At 42.7% G+C, this 12,876-nt stretch overlaps 1 protein-coding gene across 1 annotated transcript in view; it reads right to left on the reverse strand.

The window, feature by feature from the left end:
* The window catches only part of LOC106580227 (transmembrane channel-like protein 2-B), a 33,673-nt gene that overhangs the window by 3,433 nt on the left and 17,364 nt on the right, over positions 1–12,876 (reverse strand). The window contains exons 11-13 of the mRNA XM_014161052.2: positions 1,076–1,255; positions 526–684; positions 214–342 (exon numbers count right to left, since the gene is read on the reverse strand). Coding sequence (XP_014016527.1) covers positions 214–342; positions 526–684; positions 1,076–1,255 — 468 coding nt within the window. The remainder of the gene's footprint in view (positions 1–213; positions 343–525; positions 685–1,075; positions 1,256–12,876) is intronic.

Genomic DNA, 12,876 nt, shown 5'->3' on the forward strand with positions numbered 1-12,876 from the left:
AGGTAGCCTAGCTGGTTCAAATCCCCAAGCCAACTAGTTGAAAAATCTGTTGCTATGCCCTTGAGCAAGGCACTTAACTCTAATTAAGTGTCTGCTAAATGACTAAAATGTGAAAAATGTAACGCTACCAAAAACGATTACAATAAAATGGGAACACACACACACACAGCAGAATGTCAGTGTTCTGTTATGCTTTGATAGACTAGCACGTACAAATCCAGCCTCCAGGTCCCAGCACCAGCAGTAGTTGAGGAAACGCACGATCATGGCTCGCAGGAAGTCACCAATCAGGATGGTCATATACGTCACCTGGATGTCAGAGACGGTGAGCTTCACAAACTCCTAGAGATACAGCACAGAAAGAAAACTTAACATGAAACACACAGCATGTCACAGACAGCCTCAGTCATATCACTGATGCACAATGAAGGGAACTTTTTCCTTCTCAGGTCAGGTGGAGGAAAAACCAGGATGAAAAACTCAGTGACAAAGGGAAAACGGAGGAAGAACGCATGGAAGCCTCACTATGCCAACGGCGGTCTCCCAGCACGGCCCTCTGATGACATCAGCAGGGTGGATGTCTGGAGGGGGGATGTCAGTAGTGTTGTGGTAGGAGCTATAGTTGGAATAGTACTCATTCAGACCCCAGATAGTGGCATTCCTAATAGACTTCTCCTTTTCCAACTGTACACATGTTAACACACAAAGACAGGTTCAGGTGAGTACGTCAAATATACATGCATACAATATGTACTGAACACACCATCACACACACACAGTGGCAGTTCTAGCTTGTATGGCTAGAACCGCCTGCCTAGCTCACAAACTAGAATCAGGGCGCCCACTCCGACAAGGTTAAATGACCCACAGTCCCACACGGTGACATGATATCATTGACGTGCAAATGAGCGCTAGAAAACCGATTGCGCAAATGCCACCATTCCGAATTTTGGGTGGGAACCCATGTTGCCTATTCCTAAATCCGCCACTGCACACACACACACACACATATACAGGTGAATAAACACACACATATGCATTTGCAGGTACATGCCACTGACATACTGTCTGGTACCTTTGCGTTGACTTCATCAAAAAGGGCGAACAGAAAGGTGTAGAGGTTTCCGAGGAACAGGGCAAAGATGCGGCCCAGCTGCCACTTGAGGGCAATACGAGGGTGGTACTCCTCCAGCTCAGCGATGGTCTCAAAGAGAGGGGGGCACACCAGCCCCAGCAGTGACATCACAAACTCCACCTGGAAGGTAAAACACAACCAATCATTGGGATGAAGGCTGGAAAAACACTTTATTTGTAAAGAGATATTAGCACTCATTAGCATTTTAAGCCTTAAATTCATTAACATTTATAACATAGCCTATATAATTTAATTTATAAAGTATTTATAACATTTATATAAACATGTATAAGCATTTCAATGACTTATTCATTAAAGGTATTAAGTGTAACCGAAGCGTGTTAACACTTTACAGGGTAAAACTTCATTTTAAGTGGTCCTTATTTCAGTGTACTCACATATGTAATTTGAAATGCATGGAAGCTTATTGAGCGCTATGGCAAAAACAGGGGGGGGTTACATAAAACAACATTTTTAATTGTTAAATCATTTAACGGTACATTTGAGCAGGATAGCAACAGTAGCTAATGAGGATGGGGCTTGACAATGGGTGAATGACTTCATTAACCACCAATCAAACATTTTTAACATATTAATAAACAGTTTTGGATTAAATTGTGAGAGTGATTCAGTGCTTTGTGAGCCTAATGACCCTTCACCATTCCCCGCCCCAGAATTCTTTCTAGCAATCACAGCGCTCCAATGGATAGCAACTGTTGTCAAGTCCAACACCTCAGACAAGCTCACGTTTGAAATGCATGAAAACTGGTGAGCACAATGGCAAAAACGGAGTTTTCTTTAAAATAATTGTGTTTAAATGGCTAAATAATTTTACCTTTCACCAGGGGTACTTGTTACTGTGATTCCTGAAATGCAGAGCCTGCTGATGGAGTATTTTTTTAGATGAAATTATACTTTTGTTATATTGTTTGCTAGCTCAGCTAGCTCTTAGTCTCATTGACCACCAAACGTTGCTAATGCTAACTAGCTAGCCACTTAACATATATATTTTTCCTCAAAATGTATATTAGCTTGCTAAGTTACCCATGTTGTGAATACAACTCCCATCTACTGTTGACATCAGGATAAGATTTGAGAGCACTTGTTCACTCCAAAAGTGGTTAGTAGCTTTGACTGCTTGCAGACAGTGAATTCAGAGCCATTCAGTGGCTAGCCACACTACACACATAATGTAACCAGGTTCCCGTGAAGCAGTTGTAATGACAGTGATTAGCAAGGGGTAGTCTGTGTTCATTGGCGAACTGTCATTCAGGGCAGGTGGGGCAGAGCCCCACATTTTTTTGGCACAAAAAAGAAAAATGTGCTAAATGTTATTTTGGCATTAATTCATGTCACATATCAGTTTGCAAACAATGTAAAATAAAATATACGTCACTGAGTTAATAAAGTCGCATACAAACATGGTCTCTTTTTTGTTTTCTTGAGTAAGGCAGCTCCAAAATGCAGGTGTTTCAGCCTAGCTCAGTGCTTTCTATGGTGGTGGGGCAAGCCAGAAGAAAATACGGCGCGTGATTGGCTCAGTGTTCTTTCACTCATGGAGACACTACGTCACCGCCAAGTCTAACTTGTTATGGATAGGGCGCAGTATTTTCACGGCCGGATAAAAAACGTACCCGATTTAAACTGATTATTACTCCTGCCCAGAAACTAGAATATGCATATAATTATTAGCTTTGGATAGAAAACACTCCAAACGTTTCTAAAACTGTTTGAATGGTGTCTGTGAGTATAACAGAACTCATTTGGCAGGCCAAAACCTGAGAAGATTCCAAACAGGAAGCGCTCTCTCTGACTATTTCTTGGCCTTCTTGATCATCTCTATCCAAAACAGGGGATCTCTGCTGTAACGTGACATTTTCTAACGCTCCCATAGGCTCTCAGAAGGCGCCAGAACGTTGAATGATGACTTTGCAGGCCATGGCTGAAAAACAGTAGCGCATTTGGATAGTGGTCGATCTGAGAACAATGAGACTGGGGGCGTGTGCACGAAATGAAAACAGGGTTTCCCGGTCGGAATATTATCGCTTTTTTACGAGAAAAATCGCATAAAAATTGATTTTAAACAGCGTTTGACATGCTTCGAAGTACGGTCATGGAATATTTTGAAATTTTTTGTCACGAAACGCGTCACCCTTCTTTACCCTTCGGATAGTGTCTTGAACGCACGAACAAAACGCCGCTATTTGGATATAACTATGGATTATTTGGAACCAAACCAACATTTGTTATTGAAGTAGAAGTCCTGGGAGTGCATTCTGACGAAGAACAGCAAAGGTAATCCAATTTTTCTTATAGTAAATCTGAGTTTGGTGAGTACCACACTTGGTGGGTGTCAAAATAGCTAGCCATGATGGCCAGGCTATCTACTCAGAATATTGCAAAATGTGCTTTCACCGAAAAGCTATTTTAAAATCGGACATAGCGATTGCATAAAGGAGTTCTGTATCTATAATTCTTAAAATAATTGTTATGTTTTTTGTGAACGTTTATCGTGAGTAATTTAGTAAATTCACCGGAAGTGTTCGGTGGGAATGCTAGTTCTGAACGTCACATGCTAATGTAAAAAGCTGGTTTTTGATATAAATATGAACTTGATTGAACAAAACATGCATGTATTGTATAACATAATGTCCTAGGAGTGTCATCTGATGAAGATCATCAAAGGTTAGTGCTGCATTTAGCTGAGGTTTTGTTTTTTGTGACATTATATGCTAGCTTGAAAAATGGGTGTCTGATTATTTCTGGCTGGGTACTCTGCTGACATAATCTAATGTTTTGCTTTCGCTGTAAAGCCTTTTTGAAATCGGACAGTGTGGTTAGATAAAGGAGAGTCTTGTTTTTAAAATGGTGTAAAATAGTCATATGTTTGAAAAATTGAAGTTTTGGGGATTTTTGAGGAATTTGTAATTCGCGCCACGCCTATCATTGGATATTGGAGCAGGTGTTCCGCTAGCGGAACGTCTAGATGTAAGAGGCTAAGGGTAGAGTTAAAAAATTCTAGCCCCCTAGGTGCTGCCATAGAGTTACATTAGAGGCGCCCATCCAAGAAGGCTCAAGGTCATTGGCAACAGATAAATGATGTCAAATCACGTTATATCTACAGTAGCTTTGATTGGACTGATCATGTCAGCATCATACCTTCAAAATCTTAGCTAGCAAGCTAGCAGTCATCATCATAAATCAAGTCGACAATCTACTGGCAAATCCTTTTTAATCGTTGTCATATGAAGAGAAATAATGAAGAGAAATTATAAATAAAACGTATTAGTGCTCATCGGCCATTGGACTTAAACATTACACAATAAGTTGAGTGGTTTGGAAGGAATCAGTGGCTAACTGCAAGCACTGCAAAGCAATCATTAGCCTGCTATTCAGTGGAGTGGCTGTGTGGTCCCAAGTCTAAGATTAAGGGTCTCTTTTCCTAGTTTAAAATGATGCTGTCAATGAAGCAGGATTTGTGCTGCGCTCAAAACAGCTGTTAACTGAAAACTGCAAAATCTGACTTTAGTGCGTTCAAGACAACTGTGACCTCAGGAAAAATGAGCTACGACTTGGAAAATACGTTTTGAACTTTCACCCAAGTCGGAATTGTAAATCAGGAACCCGGGCCTCTTTCTAGAGGTACGACCTGAAGATCACTGACGTCATAATGATTCAACCTTTTTTTTCTTTGCGTTCTCAGTTGTCTTGAAAGCACAATAAATCCAGGGAGTGCCAGAATATGATGACAAAGTTTGATGACAAAATTTGCCCACGAAGGACCGCCACGCCACCTTCCTGTTCAAGTGAGCACAGCACAACAAGGTGAGTCCAAACATGTCTTGTATGCTGCTGCATAAATGATGTAATATGCCAGGGAAATATGTATGCTGGAGCTAAGAAAGTAATACTAAGTGTATGTTGTGTGGTAAGCTGTTAGTAGCCCATGTGCCTCACCCTAATAATTTGGTCTATTCTCACCTGATAATTTCGCCTACCGTTCTGACTTGGTGGTGCACATGTAGCCTACAACCTGTTTTTGAGAAATGTAATCATTGAATATTGCAAGAGCTTCCATTGTCTGCTTATATGCCCCCTTTATTTATCCGACATTTCTGACTTGGTGTACAGGTAGAACACTGTAAGAATGGCCCATGTTCTGAATACTTTCGCTGTACATTTCAACAATGCTGAACAAATAGTTATATTGACTACGTCAGTCCTAGCTCGCTCATTGACGTCTTAATCGAAATTACGGTTTGCCTCTTATCCGATTGTTGTCCCCTTATGCCATAGTTTGTACATCTCAATTGTCAGTAGAACCCACATTTGTTTAAGCAAGTCAGCCATATCAACTATGTTTTTTAAAAAGGCAGTAAATGATGCTGAATGAACTGTTTCACTGCCAGACAAGGCGCCGCTGATATCTAGGTGTAGCAGTGGTATAGTGCAATTAATGTATTATTTAATGTTGTGTTGTGTAGTGGCTTTGCTGGCATGCATCCCACATTTAAAAATGTTTGCCCCACCAAGATTTACATGCTAAAATCACCACTGTCTGTTTCATTTGACTGTGTATTAGAAACACAGTTTGAGGGGATTTCGCCAGCGGTTTGAGTGTTGAATTGGGCTTCCCGAGAAAATCTTGTCCGAGGTTGCAACAGTAACCAAGGGGGAGGGGCTTAGCCAAGTGTCAATTAATACACTTAAAATTGTCAGAAGACAAAGCTTATTTCATCATGTAACCTTGCAATGGTTTCACGGTTGAAGAACATTCTAACTTTTGGACAGGATGCATTTGTGCACTTATTTATTTATCCCAGGAATTAAGGCATAATGTCAAGATCCATCTGCACAATGAGTTCGAAATAACGACGACCTCGAACATGCCCACAATTTGTGTTGACACGGACGCCATAGTAATAACTGTGCTCGAAGAACCTGAATCAAAATCCAAACATAAGCGATTGGCACGAACTAAAAAAAGTGTTGTAAACGAGATAAAAACACCCATACATGTTAGAGAAGGTAGGTTTTCCATGTTTGTTTAGCTTTTGGACACAGAAATTGTGCTGGACGATTTAGTATAGGTAATTAGCTAGGCTGGTAAGCTGGAAAACTAGCTACCTAAATTGTCCCGCAAAATACCAAATGTTAGCTGCCATTTTTGGTAGGCCAACCAACTCGTCTAGCTAGCTAGCTAGCTAGCTTAGTTAAAATCTACAGAATAGACTAAAGTAGAAGCTCATATTCTCATAGGTAAGTATATATGAAGGTAATATACTATGTATGTACACAATAATTACAAGTAAGTACCCCTCAAGATACACTTCATTTTAACTAGCTAAATCCTGTGTAACACCTAGTAATTACATTGTACTTAGGCAGATATTTGACACGTTTCACGCGTCACTACTTTACAGGAGATGCATTTGAACGTAAACACTTATTTTTTATCAAAATGCATTTTTGGACAGAAATACCTTCTGGAACATGTGAAATTTCATGTGCTTTAATAACAAACATGTATGCAATCTGTAAATACAAATACAATTGTTAAATTATGAGCCTAGTTGACTTAGCCACAGAAAAAGACAGGAACCTTCCTGCCAGTCATGATTGGCTGAGATAACGGATGGGCTGGACATGCCGAGAGATGAGTTTGGATTGATTTGCTATGTAGCCCGCTTCCGCCTAGAACATGATGAGCTGCTCAGTATGTGTAGGTAACCCTTTCTAACGTGGATATTAAAGATATCACGAAGAAATGCATACGTGTTGCTAATACTCGCCACTTTCTTGAGGAGTTTTTAAATCAGTGGAATGCCTGGCGGAAGCAGAGTATGATAGCTAAGGAGATGGAGAAAATTCTGCCATTTGATTGCAAATAATGCGGAGGGAGTCGAAAAGAGAACACAGAGAAGAAGGTTGTTGTATAAAACATCTGTCTCCGGATTACATCTTCAAACTGAGGGAAACCATGGTATCCATGACAGAGAGGGAGTAGCGTTCGTCCATGTATATGGGTAAGAGAGTTTAGCTAGCTCCATTTTCAGATATTATAATTTTCAAATTTTGTCAGAAAGTCGTTTTCATTGCAAGTTAACGTGTACTGTTAGCTAGCTAGCTAACTTTAGCTGGTTGACTCGCTAGCTAACGTTATGTGTATGATCTGTGTATTAATATCATTCATATCTCAGAGCCATTTGCATTGCTAGTTATAGCCTAATGTTATCTAGCTAGCTAACATTGAACCTAACTAGTTGGTTAGCTTTAGCTACCAGCAGAAACATGCAGTGTAGTAAAGTTATGAGTTGGGATGATGGTACATTGTTTAGATAGGTAGCTGCATGTCTTAACAAAAGACTCCACCATGTAAGTAACCATTTCACTTTACCTTTTACACCTTCTGTATCCTGTGCATGTGACAAATAAACTTGAGCCTGTGTTTACCAGAGACAGTAATGTGAAGAACAACATTACCTGCACCAAAGTCAAATTAGGATATACAGTAACGTTAGGCCAACTAGACAGTGTCCAAGTTCTAAAATTCTCCAGTAGAATGCCTGCTTTTATTTCATCACACTCACAAGAGTAAGCTATTTTCTGTAATTAGCTCCAGGTCGGTCCCATATTACATGTACTTTGTGGTGTACTAGTGTGTTCATCCTCCCACTTTGATGGTGCTTCTGGAAGCCTTAAAATGAGGGCCAGGTTGTCAGGATGGGTAATGTACTATACACATTCATTACAATAAGTACCCATCAAGATGCACTTCATTTTAACGAGCTAATCCTGTGTAACATCTTGTAATTACATTGTACTTAGGAAGTTATTACATGTACTCTGTGGTGTACTAGTGTGTTTATCTTCCCACTTGGATGGTGCTTCCGGAAGCCTAAAAATAAGGGCCAGGTTGTCAGGACGTCAGGACGAAGTTAACCCAGATGGTACACGTTTTGTTCCAGCAACAACATTTGAGTGGAGATCTAGAAGAGTGCATTCACAGATAGGTAATTAGAGCCTATTGAGCCTCCAGCATTAGTAATCTCGGTCATCTAGCACATCTGTCCACGAGAGATGTACAACCTTGTGACAGTTGTTACTGAATCGGATGCGGCTGAGAAGAAGCGAAACATTACATTTGTAAATTTAGTGGAAACTTGCACATATGTAACAAGCACAGTAACAAGCATTTGTTGTTACACGTTTGTAATTACAGACAGCATTTACCACCCGTTAAATGTTTTTATTAGAGTGTAACTTTGATTTATTACAATTTACTACAATACTTGTTAGTGTAATTACACATGTAATTAAAATGAAATCTAGAATCAGCTTCCTATTTTGCAACAAAGCATCCTTAACTCATGCTGCCAAACATACCCTCGTAAAACTGACTATCCTACCGATCCTTGACTTCGGCGATGTAATTTATAAAATAGCCTCCAACACTCTGCTTAGCAAATTGGATGCAGTCTATCACAGTGCCATCCGTTTTGTCACCAAAGCCCCATATACTTCCCACCACTGCGACCTGTATGCTCTCGTTGGCTGGCCCTCGCTTCATATTCGTCGCCAAACCCACTGGCTCCAGGTCATCTATAAGTCTTTGTTAGGTAAAGCCCCGCATTATCTCAGCTCACTGGTCACCATAGCAGCACCCACCCATAGCACACGCTCCAGCAGGTATATTTCACTGGTCACCCCCAAAGCCAATTCCTCCTTTGGCTGCCTTTCCTTCCAGTTCTCTGCTGCCAATGACTGGAACAAATTGCAAAAATACCTGAAGCTGGAGACTCATATCTCCCTCTCTAACTTTAAGCACCAGCTGTCAGAGCAGCTCACAGATCACTGCACATGTACAAAGCTGTAACGCACTGGCCATAGAGAGGGGTTTTTGTTCTATATTTTGGTTAGGCCAGGGTGTTACATTGGGTGGGCGTTCTATGTTCGTTTTCTAGGTTTTTTGTATTTCTTTGTTTTGGGCCGTGTGTGGCTCCCAATCAGGCACAGCTGAAGTTCGTTGTTGCTGATTGGGAGTCACACATAAGGAGCATGTTTTTCCTTTGGGTTTTGTGGGTAATTGTTTCTGTTGAGTGTTTTGCACCTGACAGGACTGTTTGGCTGTCCGTTTTTTTCTTGTTTTTGTATAGTGTTCACGTTGTTCAATTAAAATCAAGCAGCGGAGAAGAGGGCAGATGGAAGTCAAGGAGGACTATAGGAAGCAGCGCGCTCGGGAGGAGATGGCATCCTGGTCGCTGGAAGTATTGGAGGCAAGAATAGACTGGACTTGGGAACAGCTATTTGACCATTGCAGCAACCTGCCGGGGAAGCAGGTGGAGGTGAAGAGGCAGCCCCAAAAATTATTTGACGGGGGCACACGTGGAGATTGGCGGAGTCAGGCGTTAGAGCTGAGCCAACTCCCCGTGCTTACCGGAAGCGGCGTGGTACTGGTCAGGCGCCGTGTTATGCGGTGGAGCGCATGGTGTCTCCAGTGCGCGCTCATAGCCCGGTGCGCTACATCCCGGCCCCCCGCAAGTGCCATGCGAGGATGGAACCAGAGCCAGTCGGGGTGAAGTTGGAGGTGAGCGAAGGGAGTGGAGCAGAGACAGTGAAGGAGTTGATGGGGAGATTGGAGGAGAGAGATATGAGAGAGCTGCTGTGTTGGTGCATGAGGCACGACATTCGCCCTACGGAGCATGTCCTCGAGTTGATGTCACCTGAGTCAGCTCTCCATACTCGTCCTGAGGTGCGTGCTAGCCGTCTGGTGAAGACTGTGCCAGCCCAACGCACCAGGCCTCCTGTGCACCTCTCCAGCCCTGCACGTCCTGTGCCACCTCCCAGGACTAGGCCTCCAGTGGGTCTCCCCATCCTGGTTAAGCCTGTGCCTCCTCCTCGGACCAGGCCTCCAGTGGGTCTCCCCATCCTGGTCCGTCCTGTGCCGCCTCCTAGGACTAGGCCTCCAGTGGGTCTCGCCAGTCCAGAGCCGCCAGAGCCGCCCGCCAGTCCGGAGCCGCCAGAGCCGCCCGCCAGATCGGAGCCGCCAGAGCCGCCCGCCAGTCCGGAGCCGCCAGAGTCGCCCGCCATTTCGGAGCCGTCAGAGCCGCCCGCCATTTAGGAGCCGTCAGAGCCGCCCGCCAGTCAGGAGCCGCCAGAGCCGCCCGCCAGTCAGGAGCCGCCAGAGCCGCCCGCCTGTCCGGAGCCGCCAGAGCCGCCCGCCAGCCGGGCGCAGCCAGGGACGCCCGCCAGCCGAGCGCAACCAGGGTCGCTCGCCAGCCGGCCGCAGCCATCGTTGCCCGCCAGCCGGGCGCAGTCAGGGTCGCCCACCAGACCTTCGGCACGGCCAGGTGCGCCACCTAAGAGGGCGACGCCGAGGGTGGAGCGGAGGCCACGTCCCGCACCTGAGCCGCCGCCGTAAGAAGGCCCACCCGGACCTTCCCCTTCAGTGTCAGGTTTTGCGGCCGGAGTCCGCACCTTGGGGGGGGGGTACTGTAACGCCCTGGCCATAGAGAGGGGTTTTTTGTTCTTTATTTTGGTTAGGCCAGGGTGTTACATTGGGTGGGCGTTCTATGTTCGTTTTCTAGGTTTTTTGTATTTATTTGTTTTGGGCCGTGTGTGGCTCCCAATCAGGCACAGCTGAAGTTCGTTGTTGCTAATTGGGAGTCACACATAAGGAGCATGTTTTTCCTTTGGGTTTTGTGGGTAATTGTTTCTGTTGAGTGTTTTGCACCTGACAGGACTGTTTGGCTGTCAGTTTTTTCTTGTTTTTGTATAGTGTTCACGTTGTTCAATTAAAATCATGATGAACACTAACTCCGCTGCGCCTTGGTCTACTCTCTCTCACGACAGCCCTTACAATAGCACATCTGTAAATATCCCATCAACTACCTCCTCCCCATACTGTTATTTTTTTTTGCTCATTTGCACCCCAGTATCTCTACTTGCGCATTCATCTTCTGCACATCTATCACTCCAATGTTTAATTGCTAAATTGTAATTATTTCGCCACTATGGCCTATTCACTATGGCCTTACCTCCCTTATCTTACCTCATTTGCACACACTGTATATAGACTTTTCTATTGTATTATTGACTGTATGTTTGTTTATTCCATGTGTAACTCTGTTGTTGTTTGTGTCGCACTGCTTTGCTTTATCTTGGCCAGGTCGCAGTTGTAAGTGAGAACTTGTTCACATAAAAAAATAAAAATAAAAATTACACTGTAATAAGGAACACATAAAATGAAGTGTTACCCTTTATGGTATGATATATTTTGAACCTTTTGTTCTGAAAGGTTTTTAATCTGTTCCCATAGTTGAACCCTTTTTGGTTCCAGGTAGAACCCTGGGGTTATTCAAAGGTTTCAGCTATGGGTTCTAAATAGCACCTTTTCTCTAAGACTGAAGAAAGCAGGACAAACACAAATGTACATTTCTGGCTCACTGCATTTGACGAGATGAACCATAACACAGCATGTACAGTGCTTGCAAACGTATTCAGACCCCTTTGATTTCTTCACATTTTATAGTGTTACAAAGTGGGATAAAAATTGATTGTAATTCTTTTGTCAACATTCTAAATTAAATACACTGTAATGTCAAAGTGGAAGAAAAATTCCTGTGCTTAGCTCCACCGCGTTTTCTGAAAAACTCCTTAGTGTTTGCCGATGTCAAGTATACCCGTACCATAATGCAGCCACCATCATACTTGAAAATAAGGAGGCAGTTACTCAGTGATGTGTTGTGTTGTATTTGCATTTATGCCAAAAAGTGTATTCCTTTGCTTTGATATGTTGCAGTATTACTTTAGTGCCTTTTGGAATATTTGTATTCTTCTTTTCACTCATTTAGGTCATTGTTGTGTCACTACAATGTTGTTGATCCATCCTCAGTTTTCTCTGATCACAGCCATTGAGCTCTGTATCTGTTTTAAAATCATCAATGTCCTCATGGTAGCATCCTTGAGCAATTTCATTCCTCTCCTGCAGCTCAGTTCAGACGGATGACTGTATCTTTGATGTGTCTGGGTGGTTTAATACATAATCCACAGCATAATTATTAAATTGACCATGCTTAAAGAGATATTAAATGTCTGATTTGTTATTGTTACACATCTACCAGTCATTGCCCTTCTTTATGAGGGTTTTGAAAAGCTCCCTGGTCTTTGTAGTTGAATCTGTGATTGAAATTCAACTCTTCACTGAGGGACCTTACAAATGTTGTATGTATGGAGGACAGAGGAAAGGTTCGTCATTCAAAAATCATGTCAACCCCTATTATGTCACACAGAGTGAGTCCACGTAACTTACAGTGGCAAGAAAAAGTATGTGAACCCTTTGGAATTTTCTGGATTTCTGCAAAAATTGGTCTTTAAAGTCACAACAAGAGATGAACACAGTCTGCTTAAAGTAATAACACAGAAATTATTGTATTTTTCAGGTCTATATTGAATACATCATTTAAGCATTCGAGGTGTAGGTTGGAAAAAGTATGTGAACCCCTAGGCTATTGACTTCTCCAAAAGATAATTGGAGTCAGGAGCCAGTTAACCTGGAGTACAATCATTGAGACGAGATTGGAGATGTTGGTTAGAGCTGCCCTGCCCTATAAAAAACACTCACAAAATGTGGGTTTGCTATTCAAAAGAAGCATTGCCTGATGTGAACCATGCCTCAAACAAAAGAGATCTCAGAAGACACAAGATTAAGAATTGTTGACTTGGAAAGGGTTTACAAAAGT

This window comes from Salmo salar, chromosome ssa20, assembly GCF_905237065.1.
Source record: "Salmo salar chromosome ssa20, Ssal_v3.1, whole genome shotgun sequence".
Lineage (NCBI taxonomy): Eukaryota > Metazoa > Chordata > Actinopteri > Salmoniformes > Salmonidae > Salmo > Salmo salar.